The 15,140-nt window shown below is 39.4% G+C and overlaps 1 protein-coding gene across 1 annotated transcript in view; it reads right to left on the bottom strand.

Moving 5' to 3' along the window:
- Positions 1–2,375: 2,375 nt before the first annotated feature.
- Positions 2,376–15,140, bottom strand: part of LMNB1 (lamin B1) — a 45,293-nt gene continuing 32,528 nt past the window's right edge. Inside the window, exons 8-11 of the mRNA XM_010971779.3 lie at positions 13,777–13,881; positions 10,609–10,728; positions 5,968–6,075; positions 2,376–3,402 (exon numbers count right to left, since the gene is read on the bottom strand). Coding sequence (XP_010970081.3) covers positions 3,361–3,402; positions 5,968–6,075; positions 10,609–10,728; positions 13,777–13,881 — 375 coding nt within the window. The 3' untranslated portion in view covers positions 2,376–3,360. The remainder of the gene's footprint in view (positions 3,403–5,967; positions 6,076–10,608; positions 10,729–13,776; positions 13,882–15,140) is intronic.

Raw genomic sequence — 15,140 nt, 5'->3', positions numbered from 1 at the left:
TCAATTTCTCACTTGGTTTTAAACATGTGGTTTGGCCAGGAAAAAGAAGGGGCATCCAAATATATTTCTTTGTAATTTAAGATCTGGGGAAAGGGATGGTGGGTAAGAAATTGAAACCCAGAGGAACATAATTTAGCATAATCATATCTCTTAAAAATATACACAAATGCAAATAAATGTGCATATCTGTATGTGTGAAAGATGGTGAAAAGGACTGACCAAGAGAACCCCTTCCTCTCGCTATAAAATTGATAGCAGAGAACTAATTTTTGTTTTAATATAGAGCCAAGCTTAAAAAGACAAGAAATGCCCAGATGCCAGAGAGGAACCAAAAACTCAAAGTCTGAAGGCTAAGCCTCGGGGGCTGGAGGTGGGGACAGGAAACACGGCTGGGTCCACACGAGGGAGAGGGCCCGCCGCACGAAGCACAGCATCCCATGCGACCCCACACGACCAGAACGCCGCCTGCCGGCCCAGAGCAAAGACAAAGTCCTGCTGGGGGCACCGCAGGTGGAAGTTACCTGCGAGGACCAGAGAAAAGCCCCTACAAGCGTCCCAGTGGATTTTCACTACCACAAGGTGAGTAAACGACGACAGAACTCCAGAGCACTACACCACGTCATCCCTGGGGGCTGGCACAGGAAACCCCCAAATTACACTGTAGCAAAACCCTGGGACGTGGACCACTCAAAACAAACAGCCCTTGGCTGAAGACACATTCACAATCCTAAAAACCCATGACAAAGCAAACCACCATTAATTTTTCTGAAGCTGACAGAAAATATGAATTTTAATCGTATCTATTTTATAGTCTCTGAACTCAAGAAAATAGAGACTATAAAATAGGTATGATTAAAATAAACTTTATAAAGGAAGATGAGAACAGTAACGAAAAAAAGTGAAAAAAAGAACAGGCAAATTTGAAAAAGAAACACCACTTCAGAAATGGAAACTACAGTTAATGAAATTAGAAACTCAATGAGCAGGATAAACAGATTAGACAGGGCTAAGAACATAATTAGTGAGATAAATACAAAGAAGTTACTGAGAATACCACACACAGAAATCCAGAACATATGGAAGAGGACAGGTTCAATTTAAGTCTGAAAGAAATCCCAGAAGGAAAGAACAGCGAACAGGATGAGATAATATTCAACAAAATACAAACACCCAGAAGTTTCTTTGTGATAAACACTGAGATGAGAGCTGAACAAGGGAATAAAAATCAATCCGTATGTAAATACAGTGGTGAAACTAGACCACTGAAGACAAAATTAAGGGGGGGTGGGTGGGATTTCACGTTTGTTACAGTTCAACCACCCAGAAAAGCGGCTGGAACCGCCACTGCCGCGGGCCGCACTGACTGCCACGAGGCGGCACGTGCAGCACCTCTGCCTCCCTGATGCTCAGGGAACGGCTGTAGGTCAGCTCACGTTCCAAAAACTGCTAATCAGACTCAACAACCTCCTGCCACACATTTCGGGGCACCCAACTATGTATTAACCGAGGCCTGGCGTTTTACTCTAAATTTCACTCAAATATATGATACACCTCTGTATTAAAACTGCCAAAGTTTCTTAATATCTAACTAAAGTGATTTAACCTAGATTTGATCTAGAACCTTTTTAGCTGGCAATAAAGTACCTAGAATGAATTCTGATGATGAGAACCCCATCTTGTGGCAATACTTCTCACAACCAAGTTGGGCATTCATGGCGTGGCCATTTTCATTCTGAAGACAAATCTGTGTAGAGAAGTTATCATTTTATCTGCTTCACCAGACAGAATTTCTAACCCAGCATTTATCTTGTGTCTGCAACGGCACCAGAGTATGCAGTAAATCTGCAGAGCACAGTAATTCTGGGACTTTGTGAGTTACTTTCAATGTAAGCTGCTAGTCTTTGCACAGCTTACTGCAGGAATATTTTAAGAGAAAAGCAAGCACTGACTCTGGGTTCGCTTCTGTGTTACCATCGGTTTACTCTAGGGATGGTTTGGATATTTCACCCTCTACAAGATGAACCCTCTCAGCTAAAGCAATCACAAGATAAAAATTCTCCAAACGCCTAACAAATGACACCCTGGTTATCACCATACGTTACTACCCTACACAGCACACACTTTCCTGTATTTTCTATCACTCTTGCCTTACTCTTCTAAAAGGTGAATTTTTCTCTTCCATATTTTAAAAGATAGTAAAACCAGATTCTAGAAATATTATCTTTTTTTTTCTTTAAAAGTAGTGTCTTTCTCAATGCCTTCTCCCACTATGTTCCCAAGTGGCACTCCTACTTAAGAGATTTTGAAAGGCATTATTGTTAATAAGCTAAAAAATATAAAGCACTGAGCAAGATGTCTGGCTTCAAAACATTAGCTATTATAATTGCTTTTTATTACTGTTATTAGTGCAATTATTAATGACAACAGAGTACTAAAAAGTGGGAGACCCCAAAAAAGTGTGTTTTATCTTTCCCACTGTCAGAGCCTTACAGAAAAATCTAGTTCAAACAGGAAGCCAAATTATGTTTCCCAAAGGTAAAACTGAAACAATACTTTTCTCCCCTCAAAATATGTTTAAAGTTTTAAAAAGACAGTAGATTAATATTAAAACAGTTTTTTATTTGTTAATGTCACATAAGAAATTTAAGCAAGTTATGCTATCTTAAAAAACACAACTAATGCGTTTTAGGAGAAACCCTCCCCTCCCCCCTCATTCCCCTCCCTCCATTCCCCTCATGAATTAAGAATCTAAGAGAAGTAACCATAAAACAAAGTTTTGTGGAATCCTTCATCTAGAGTGCTTACATGATGATTAAGTTCATACTGCCTTCTTACAAAATTTCTCTTTTCTATTTTAAAAAAAATTTTGTAGCCTTGATTGTTTATTACAAAAAAATTCAGTAAAAAAGTTCGATATATTGAAAAATGCCTCTCCCCTCCCTCACAGCACCGTTATATATAGCAGAGAATAATCAAGAGCAGATTGCTAATCTAGATGGAGCAATCTTCAAATGATACCCAGACACACAGTGGTTTATTTACCCTCCCTTCCCCTTCTTATAAGAACTTTAAAAAAAAAACAAAAACCACACATATAAAAAAATGTCCAAAAATTTGAGGGAACCTTTCCAAACAGTACACAGTTCAGTGTCAATAATTCACATCTTGCAACAGAGGATATGATTTCTTTTACAAAACTTTCAGTGTCAAAAAAGGAAATTAAGGCCATCAGATTCGCAGCTTAAAAATTCACATAAAGGAAATATAAAAATATTCTGTGCTTCGGAGAAGGCTCTGCACTGCATGTGGTAAGGATTACCATACTTCTTTATTTTGAGGAAGACAGTTGACTTGAGAAGTTTACATAATTGCACAGCTTCTATTGGAACCTCTCGGGGCTCCCTAATGAGGAAAACAGAAAGAAAAATCAGTGATAAGAAAATAGATCAAGGTACTTTAAAAGAAGGCAGAGATACTACAAATTCATCATTACCTAACTTCAAACTGACCTTTATTATTTCTCACTTATCCTCATTTTTAACCTTCTCTTATGGACTTCTTCCCTATACTACTACAACAAATTCCAAAACAGTGATTCTCAACTCTAGCTACACAGTCAGATCCTGCAGAGCTTAAATAAAACAAAAAACCCCAAACTCTCATCTAGCTCCCTAAATCAATTAAATAAGAATCTCTCATTTAACTGGGGAAGAGTATCTATTTATATGTAATTTTAAAGCTCTCTAATTCTAACACGCAGCTGAAGTGGAAAACTGCTGTTCAATAACCTCCTTTTATAACTTATGAAACAGCAGATCAGGGGACTGCATTCTGAACAACCACACCCAGGAACACGGCCACTGCATCCTCAGCTCTCATATCTTGAAGCATCTGCACTGGGGTTTATCCACAAATGTAAAGTCAAAATGGCCCCCTCTATCCATTTCTTTATCACTCACTAATTCCTTAAAATCTCACAATATGACTGTGACTCACCATTTGACTAAAGGGAAATTGGCTTCTTGAAGCTCAACCAAAAAGACTTCTAATCAACTTGAAAGGCCATTGGATTCATTCTCTAAAGTGAAGTCAAAATAGCTAATCTGCTCCTCCATCTTCCCTCTTCGGAACCTTGATATCATTATTTTCTCCCATCACAAAAGCTAAACATCTCACACATCTCTAATTTCTTTCTTTCTTCTCTCACCCTCAAGTTCAGTCACTATGCGTTAGTGACTCTCCATTCACAGTCCCTCAGTGTCTCTGCAATCTCCCCTCTAGAGTCAGTCCCTTTGATATGTCTTAACTTCTCCTTTGCTCCAAAGTGTGCAGAAGCTACTTCCCCAGGCATTCCAGACTACGTCAATTTAACACCAACCTTCCCATTTCATTCATACACACACCCTACAACACAACTGGATGGACAGATATACTTGATGCTTAAGTCTTGACATATCCCCTGTGATGAATTAAAGATCATCCTCAATTCTCTTCTACTGTTCCCAGTATGAGGTAAATACTCACCCTCCCCTGGAACTGGAGCTGGCCTTTGCCTTACCTTGAGTAAGAGAATATGGGCTGTAAGAGATCTAGTGCTCTCCGTTTTCTCTCTTGGAAGCTAGCTGCCATGCTATAAGAAAGCTCAGGCTAAACTACCAAATGATGACAAACCCATGGAAACAGCCCCAGTCAAGCTCCCAGTTGAATGCAACCGCATGACTGACTTCACTCTCCATCATGTGGAACAAAAGAACTGTCCAACTGAGCCCAAAGCACAGAATCACAGGAAGGAAGAAATCATTGTTTTAAGTCACTGAGATTTAAGACGGTCTGTTAATGTAGCAACAGATAATTCAAACACCTACAAAACACCGTCATCTGCCTTCCAATATCCAAATAATTGCTCATCCTTCAAAATACTGGACGAGCCTATTTCCCAGAGATCTTCTCAACTATCCTGGTGGCCTAAAGAGCCTTGTCCAGCATCTAACCTGCTACAACTCAGGCTCTGAGCCACTTGTCTGGCACTGTGAGCTATATCTTACATTGTTACTTCACTTCCAGTCACTATAATGCTTCCCATGAGAGCAGGAAATAGATCTTGTGCCTGATTCTTGTTAAAGCCAAGTATAAACTTGTCTGTTCTTAAATACTCCTCCAAAATGTATGAGGAAGTATCCATACCAAAAATCCATTCTACTATAATCCACCTCAAGTGGTTTTCAACTCTGGAGGCTGAACACTTAAGAGAATGTTTACCTGGAATAGGACTGGGGCTAACTATGCAAAATGAACAGATTTATAAATCTGGAGACATGGAGACAAAGTCTTATAAGGATAAGGGTAGGAATTTTAATTAATGATCAGACTGGAATAGCTTGAGAATATAAACTGAGACTCACTCATTTTTTTCTTTACTTATTAATAGTTTCAATTTAATAAATTAAAATCAAATTTGGAGCTTCTTTATTTCAAGCGCTCTCAAAAGCCCAAGCATCAGCTAAAATTTATCTTGCAATTAAATGATCAGAAACTAAAGAAAGCAAGTATTCTGTTTCACACTGAAGTTAATTACTCTGTTTTTTTTTAAAGTTTATATGCAGATACTTGCTCTAATTTAGTTATCTGAACTTCTCAAAGAGCCCATCAATAAATACTTTTGAGCAAGCATTCCAACCATACTTACTTATGTTATGTATGTGTCCTACTATAACATTATGTACATTACAAAAAAGACAAAACTGAAATTTGATGTAATGAGAAGTAATTTTTTAAAAAGGGCTAACATTTTCTTCCAGTAACCTAATGTACTGTATCTTGAATATCCCCTCAGGAAAAAACAAATTCCACTTGGTACGTCACTCACTTGGTTCTGCAAGTAAAGGGAAAAATCCAAGCTCCACTATTGGCTTCGGTTTTCCTGTAACTCTGTTAATAAAGTGTAAAAGAAATACATTACAGTAATACCTGCTGGTGGAAAAGCTCTTCCTCCACAGCCACTTCGGCTGCTTCCTCCTCCTCCTCCTCCTCTTCAGGTATGGTTGTTTTGAAGACTGTACTTCTTTGAGCAACCTCCTAAACACAGGAGTTTGATTTTAAGTTAAAATACTACGCATAAAAATCACAAAGACTTGGAGGGGGGTAATGACACCTTTTCTTTGTGTAAATTTAAGAAACAGTATTCCTGTATCAGGGACCTTTTTTTTTTTAACTGGCTCATCAGGAGCTTTAGCTACTGAACAGGAATTTTTGCATAATTACTAGCAGTTCTTAGATCTTCACTGTTTCCTGCAGGGGAGCTACTGGTATCCAATTTGAAATACCTGCTGAGAAGTTTCCACTGCTTTTTATTCCATTCTGTTACTAAGAATTCTGTAAATGGTTTGGCACACTAAATTCTTTATAACACTCAACATGAATGTAAGTTAAAGACCTTGGCTCCTAGCAAAGAGACGGTGCTAAATAAATGGTGAATAAAATGAAGTCAGAGGACAACTGCTGTGCCCTGAGGGACGTGGTGGCAAGAACCACGTGAGGAGATGAAAGAACAAGCTTTCATTCTTTCAGCAACTAGTTCCTCTTGAATGAAACAGAATCAAGACAAACACTATTTACTAATAACATATCCACACAAAAAGCAGATCTCCTATCATTCACTGGAGGCGTGACAGAAAGTAATCTTCCATTTTCCACTGAAAGGCGCAAATACAGAGGACATTCCTGCGGAGAATGCTGACTTGCACAAATGCAGCAGCGTTTTCCTTTAAGCACAAGGCTAACCTGATGATCTAGCAGCAAGTAAATGAGTGTGTCCTAGAGTGCTACAGAGCATCTAATTTTACTCTGCACCATGTCCTAAGGTCACTCAAGAAAGATACTCTACTGGGGAAGATGCTAAAATCACATCAGTAAAAGCTAATCTGAAATTTAACACAGACCAGCTAGTTTAAAATGGCAGAGGAAGAAAACCAAAGAACAGTGTCATAGATATGAGTTCAATTTAAAACACATCAAGGATATATTTTATAAATGAAATAAGGTAGTACAGTAGTATTTTGTACGGAATTTTGATTATTGTTGCATGGCCAAAGATGGACCATCTTGAGTCTCAATTATCCAGAAACTTCAATTCTGTGAAATCAGCCTCTGCTTATACACACAAATAGCCTTTTCACAAATATCAGCTTGCCCTAACCAAATCAGTGCTAATAAAAAAGCATGTGACTCCTTAGATCAATTACAATTCTTTGAACTAAGATATAAAGGGGGCAATGGTGGCATATAAAACAGAAAGAAGATTCTCAAAAAGCTTTCAGAGTACCCAGCTTCCCTCAACTCATCTTAAAATGAGAAAAGAAAAGTCGAAGAAAATCTGTTAGAGAATCCTCACATTCCAGCTTCAGCAGCTCGTGGCAGTGTGCACAGAGCCCACACGGGAACACTGGCTCTTAGAGCCTGTGATGTGACCTGGGATTGTCAGCCCCAAATGAGATGCTTAGAAAACAGCAACTTGCCCAACTTCATTAATTATGAATTACTTCAACATAACTGCCTTTAATGTAAGCCTGCTGTTAAGCACTTCTCATTTGACAACATTTAAGAACCAATTAATGCAGAAAACCTGGATGGAAAATAAGTGAGCTAAATAACATCTAAACACTTAAATAGGAAAATAATAAAACAAATTTAGAACCAAAGGTTGTTGGAAGGTTTACGCACAGGAAATTGTTATTAGCCAAGTTAGCCAAGATGCTAAAAGATAAATGTCTTTACCGAAAAAAAAAATATCTCAGCAGGACACTCAACCCAATCAAGTGCCCTGAAAGGCACACACAAAGGTCTCTCTGTAAACGTGTCATCAGTCTGCCCGGTTGGAGCCCTGGGCACACACAGGTACAAGCAACTGCCCAGCAGTGCAGTGAAGCTGGCCGCACCAGCTCCTGTGCTGTCTCCTCAACTCTGCGCTCAGTTTCGACGCGCGGGTAGCCTGCACTCACCATCATGAGTATTTACACCACAGAAATCAGCAAATACTACAAAAATCAGGGTGGTTTTTGTTGATGAAGGAGCTAAGCTCCTTAACTATGATGTCTCTGTATACATAAGTAATCATCTGCATACAGAAGTTTCAGTGATCCTATATTCTAGGAGGTACAGAGAGACTGCTTTATTTTTCTATGGTGACATTTGCTTTTTTCAATCATCCAGCATCCGCCCCCACCACCCTTTCTCAGTTAAGAGCCTGCAGCTTTCCCTGGGTACCCTCCCTCCCACGGAGATGGGACACATGCATCAAGAGCAGCCAAGTGTGATCAAGCCATGGAGGAGGAGGAGGAAGGTTAAAGCCCTTACTCTGTCCTCTCAACTCCAGGAACTGGCTCAGAGGTAGGCATGTGACCCAGGCTGGTACTGCAGGAGTGAAGCCCAGAACCAGGACGTGACAGGGCAGACGCACTTGCCCCAAGAAGTCAGCCTGGAATGACACACCTCCAGGAGGGCCGGCAGCTCCCTTACATCAGTGAGTGAGACACTCAGGAAACAGGACAATAGAAAGACCCCTGGGGACATGGGGTGAGCCACAAGCTCACTCTGGATTTTTGGTTTTGTGAACTCATATATTCCCATTATTTTAAAGCCAGTTTAACTGGGTTTTCTGATATCTCTAAAACCTCAGCAAGAAAATAAATATTAAAAAATTAAGTTGACTTAAGCCAATCACTAGTCTTACAGAAAAGTAGTCTTTATGTTGTTAAATATAAATCATTGTAATAATTACTCTAATAAAGTCTTACAGAATTAAATCAATAAATGCTGAAAGTACTTGTGTGACAATGACAGAAATAAACTGCATTCATAACACTTTCCTCATTTCTGACAGAAGTCACTTAACAGAGCCTAGCATACAGAACGCAGCAGAATTCTGTTAAGAGAACAGGCAAGCAAACCAACCAAATAATCTAATATTCAGGGTCTGAAGTATGACAGGAAACCTGAACTTCAGGCGGCTTTCCTGAAATGTCATGGGTAATACTACCTCCAGACATAGCCCATGCCACGGTACCTACCTGGTTCACTTGTTGTTTCTATTCTGTGGGCTTTTAAACCTTCTGCATCCCAGATACCCCCTATAAGATCATTTGTAAGCTGGGACACATTTTCACACAGAAAAAAATGGGGATTAATTCCACAGCTCACAAAAGCCTATTTCATCAACCACAGCCCCTTATACAGTGCTTTTCAATCTGAACAAATCGCCACTCATAACAGTGTTTTGAAAGAGACATGTACTCTGCCAGTTTCAGACGTCAGGGGAACCACCAGCATAGGACCTGCCATCCTTTCAGCACTTGGGGGGACCACACCAGTGGCAGCTGGGAACAGGTCCACAGTGCTGAAGGCAAGAAGCAACCAAGGGCTCCCACACGGAAAACAGCAGGAAGACTTGGCTCCTTGAAGTCTGTCAATAACTGAAGACATTTTTAAACACTCCCACCACCCTGAGATCCTAGCAGGTATTTGGAGGTGAACTGTACTGAGGTCTACAGTGAAAAAAATCAGATGCCCTTTCATTTTCAGTCTCAGTCTGAGCTCACAGGCATTCTTCATGCAGCAGACAGTGAATTCCTTATGAAGAGCAGCCTGAACACGAGGAGATGTTCACAGGGAGGGATGGAAGGGAAGATGGCCAGGCAAAGGACTTCTTATATGCAGACACCTCAGATCCCCAATGAATGCTGTTAATTACTTTACTTCTCTGAACTTAAGTGAAGGTTCATGTTTGATTTTCTTAAAATTTTATCCAGTAAATTCTTACTAAATGCCTATTATGTGCCAGGAAAAAGCAGAACAGGTCCTTTCCCTCAATGTGTTTATCACTCTGGTGAGAGGACAGCCTGAGAAGTGAGAGAGGTCAGCCTGAGAAGTGTGAGAGGTCTGTACCTGGCCCCTGCAGGGATGCTGGACTTTGACCTGCAGCCATGTCTTCCTTTGCAGACACTCTTATCTCTTTGCATGTGTGTGTGTGTCTGTGTGTGTGTGTGTCTAGGTGGGGGTGTCTTTACATGACAGTGGGGGTAGGTAAGGTTCTTTGACAAAAATTCTACAACTGACATGTTGGACATCAGACAAATCCACAATCTTCAAACTCAGTTTCATAAGCATGGTGAGAGCTAGTAACAAGGTTAATAACATAAGCATTTACTAAAGGCCAGATCCTGTCCTGAGTGTCACCCAAGGATTATCTCGTTTATATTATTCTCATTATGTTATTATCTCATTTACATTAATTGTCTTATTATTATCTCCACTTTAAAATGCTAAAACTAAGAGATGTGAAGGAACTTAACCAAAGTCACAAAGTCAATGGGCAGTGGAGACTGAAACTGGGCACAGACCGAGTCTGGAGCCTGTACTAACAATCAGAACTGCAACACACTCATAGCTGATTCCTAAAACCTGAAGGTAGCTTCACTGTGACTGACTCAGCAGCCTTGGTCTGATTTAAGCAATCAGTTACTTCACACTTTGATTTCTGAAAAGAAATCACACTTGCATGATGAACTCTCGGGTGAAACTGACCCTGTGGTAGTACTGATAAAATGACCATACCTCTCCCTGAGAATTTTTCAGTATAACCTTCACGTCCTCGCCAGTGCCCCAAGAGTTCTGGTTCTTCCAGATGAGGTCGGTGGGAGGACTGGCTGTGACACCAGCATTTGCAGCCCAGATCTGGAAAAGAGAAAGGACATCAGTGTACATAGAGCGCACTCTCTCTCCCATATGCCAAGGACAGCATAACGATGAGACTTTAACAACTTGTAAGAGGACTGGTTCTAAAAGTTCCACAACTGTGGCCTAGCTTCAGACTTGCCATATGAACTAGCCATGTGTCCAGGAGAAACCACAATGCTTATGTAGGCCTCAGCTTCCCTGTCCGATAAATGGATATGTTGATACACAGGGCTCTGAAATGAAGGTGCCTAGACTCACATCTGAGCTTCCCTAATGTCAGTTCACCTTGATCAAGCTACCTTACTTACCACACAATGGGACAGAAATGCCACTTATAATATATGGGACTGTCGTGAAGGAACAGTGATCACCCACACAGAGGGGACAGCTCACTCAATGATTATTAGCTCCCACTGTTAGCATTCTATTATTCTGTGGGTTTTATGAGGCAACCTTCCATGTTAGAGCCTTCTGACCCCGCCCCCAGTGGTATCCTCCAGATGCCTCCAGCAGGAACTGAGATGACTAACTCCTTTCAAAATCTCTGCAGCAGATAGTCTATTTAGAATACCCTCATGGAAAACTAGTATGTATCCAACCAGACAGCATCATAATACCCCCGAGTGCCTGAGACTGAACTCCAAAAAGAATTCAGGGAACAGACAAATCACCTATTGTTCAACAGAAAATATCACTGCTACTGAAATAGGCAAAACAAATAAAAAGAAATATTTCCCTTCTCATAAGCATGGAAATTGTGCCACATTTTTTATGTATTTGTTGGCAGAAGAGTATTGGTAGAATAGAGAAAATCTGAGAGTCAAAAAACTTAATTTGAACCTCAGACATAATACTACACCTCTACAAACCTCTATGTCCCCAACCTTAGGGACAATACTACCAGTCCTGATCTTTCTAAAAGACCATTTGAAAATAGTAAAGTTTTGCACCCCATAAACTGTTATGCAATATAAAGAGCTATATGACGGCAAAAGTAAGACTGGAGATGGCACAGGCAGGCAATTTTTTCAATGGGGAGAAAAGCCAATCAAGTACTGACTAGGAGACACCCCTTCTTCCTTAGGTGCTCACTTGCGGCTTCCAGGTCTCTCATCAGCACTAGAAACTGAAAGGGGCAAGGAGCAGTTACTAGGATAAAACTGAAAAAGGGAACTGGACCTGAGCTGGTTTTCACGTTATGTAGAATGTCAACCTAATCCCAAGCTATACTTTTCGCTAGTCCATAAGGAATCATATAGTTGGTTTAGTGCTAATAATCATAAAATGTCAATCAGTAAACCTTATTGGGTGGTCTAACCTAAAACTAATACGTTCTAGAGCTGTGTTGTTCAATATGGTGGCCATTTGTGGCTTGTGAGCTCTCTAAACGTGGCTAGTCCCAGTTGAAGTGTACTGAAAGGATATCTCTAAGTGTGAAGACAGTCCAATAGAAAGAAGGTAAAATACCTAACTGATAATTTTTTATACTGATCACATGTTGAAATGGCAATATTTTGGATATGTCAGGTTAAATAAAACATAGTTCTTAAGTGAATGTCACATATTTCTTTTTCACATATTTTTAATGTGGCCACATGAAAATTTAAAATTACGTATGTAGTTCCCTTATTTCTGTTCTAGTTTTAAACTAATCTCTGCTATTGCCATGCCCTGTACAATTTTACAGAAAGATCACTTCTCACTACCACGCTCCAATGGAGCTTCTTAACACATTTAATAATGCTAGCTACTAAAGAAAAAACACATTATGCTATTTTATGTGAAAATTCTCTTAAGTTCTCCACTAGACCTACAGAATATATATCTATGTAGTCCCTGAGGAACTATATCCAGTGGGAAAAGCAGATGATTGGCATAATGATTTTACAGTACTTTAAGAGACAGAGAGCACACTCAAATCTGAACCTTTTGAATTAGAATGTCAGATTCTCTCCACCACATTATACAGCTTTCATAAGACACTTAATAGGACTGAGCAATTTTCTCTCACTGAAATAATTACTAAAGAGAAGAAAAGCTAGTGGGGCTAGGATATCTGGTCCCATTTTTACCCATTATTACAAAATTAGCAAGTTCAATGAATACACTTTTTAAAGAGAAGTTCTAACCTGTTTGAGCCTTTGATTTTAAACACTAAGTGAGGTTTGTAGCAATCCTAAACTTTTAAACATGTGTTTAATATTTATAAAAAAGAATCAATAAAAGGAGACAGTCACCTCAACATTCTTTAGGGATGAAAACAGCAACTTCTTTAAAATCTGTATCAAAGTTAACATATTATGTTTGCTTCATCTACTTACTGAGTAAAAGCAAAGGAATCTTCTATTTGCTCAATGAAGAGTACTTCTCTAAAAAGTGAGCTAATGATATTTAGTAACTACCACAGACATGGAATCTCAGAACATAGCAACAGAGAACCATTTAGAACTCCAAATAGAGTCAGAGTGGCACAAAGCCCATCTCTCTCTAAATCTAGGTGCCTTAGATATTTGAAAAACCACGTTACCTCTGCCAAAATATTAAGTTTAAAGAACAATTCTTTACAACAGTGACTATTACCTGTGTTCGAAACACAGACCCCCTAACCCAAACCCAGAGATGCTAAACTAAGAGTGAGGTGGGACCCGGACACCAAAACACTACCCAGATGACTCTGATGTTCACCCAAGACTGAAGACTGCTGTTTTAAGGCACACCCTAGCATTAACAGATTATCTCCTAACAGCTCTTTATGCCAAGCAGTATCTGCTGAACTACAGCTGTTTTATATCTACTGGTGTTGACAAAATAAAAAGAATTCAAAGATTCAAGATTCAAAAATTCAATTCTTTCACTTTTAATAGTCAATTACCACTCTCAATATGATGAAATTTTTAAAATCTTTAACAGTACTGGTAATCTCCTAATAATGTCAAAGACATTTTAATGCCCATTTCTAAAATGCTTCTTTAAGCCAAAAATGATTTTAATTACTTTAACTGCTGGTTAAGACAATGAAGTTAAATGATAACTAAATTAACTTACTGTAACAGTCTGGCCTGCCTTCAGCACATATCTTGAGGTATATTTGTAACTGACTGATGTGTCTCCAATTTTTCTAATCATCTCCCAGCCTCCCATTGGTTGATCCTATTGACAGAACAAAATAAAACAAGGTCACCTCAAATATACATAAAGTTATGGAATAATCAAATACATGAATCTACAGGCAGTTAAACTAAGACACCTTTATGACTATCTTCCCATGATTCATATTTTCCTACTATAAAAAGAAAACATGGTTTTGTCATTCTGTAAAACAGTAACTTTGACAATGCTGCAGTTTTAATTATTAGGGTGCTTAAATTTAAAGACAAAACTGGAAGAAAAGGCATGTGAACCAAATTAAATGGTCATATTCACTGCTAGATCAGGTGCCTATTTTAAATTGACAACACAATCTAACTTCATTACTACAAATATAAACATCTAATGTATGATGGCTGTTAAGCTTCTAAAATACAGATACGTAAGCTTGGAAAGAGAAGGAAGAAAGTATGTCCTTTTCCTTCTGCATCTGTACCACTTCTGCCCATATTTAACTCTTACCTTCAAGCACAAGGGTCTCAAAAAGGGTGAGTGACATCATGAGACAGTCCCAAGCACTGGCTATCAACACCAGCCTGCAGGCTGCCCAGAGCTGCCTGACACCGAGAAACGGTGCAGAATATTAAAGCCATCAGCTACACTAACTTATTTATATCCATCTCTAATTCAAAGACAAGGATAAACGAGGCTGAGAGCCAGCTTCAGAACAGCTCCACATAGGGCTGCAATGCCTTCTGAAAAAGAGCCAAGCGACTACAATGGAGCAGCAGAGGATACTCTGCTCTTCAGCTTCTAAAGCCGTGACTAAGGAAGCTTAGCGCCTATGCTCTTCTGTATTACAGCTGCTGAAGCTCCTCTGCCCAGCCACATTATTTATTCATGCACGTGCAAGAGTTTTAATCGCTTTGCTGAGAAAAGGAGTGACTTTACAAACATTTTACAAATCCTGAAATGCTTCCAGAAATGCGATCCATCCCACGGCACCCCCACTACACCCCAGACCTGCCTTCTGGCATCTTCTCACAGCCCTTCACAGCCCTGGCTCAAAAGCTGAGGATTCCCTGCTATGAATATTCTATGTTTACTTCAAGACAGGGCTTCATTCTAGTCTTGATATAAATTAAATCAATACTGTTCATTCATTTAGAGAGAAAAATACTTCCTACATGTGTCTGAACCAGGGCTCATATTTCCTTCCTTTCATAAAGTTAATAGCTGTGAAAGAATATCTACCATCTACATCCACAACCCAACCTCTTCACAAATCTGGTTAGGACAGGAAATATTAATAAATCACCCTT

This window comes from Camelus bactrianus, chromosome 3, assembly GCF_048773025.1.
Source record: "Camelus bactrianus isolate YW-2024 breed Bactrian camel chromosome 3, ASM4877302v1, whole genome shotgun sequence".
Lineage (NCBI taxonomy): Eukaryota > Metazoa > Chordata > Mammalia > Artiodactyla > Camelidae > Camelus > Camelus bactrianus.
Note: the sequence above shows the minus strand (reverse complement) of the source record. Positions and strands in the feature narration are given on the sequence as shown.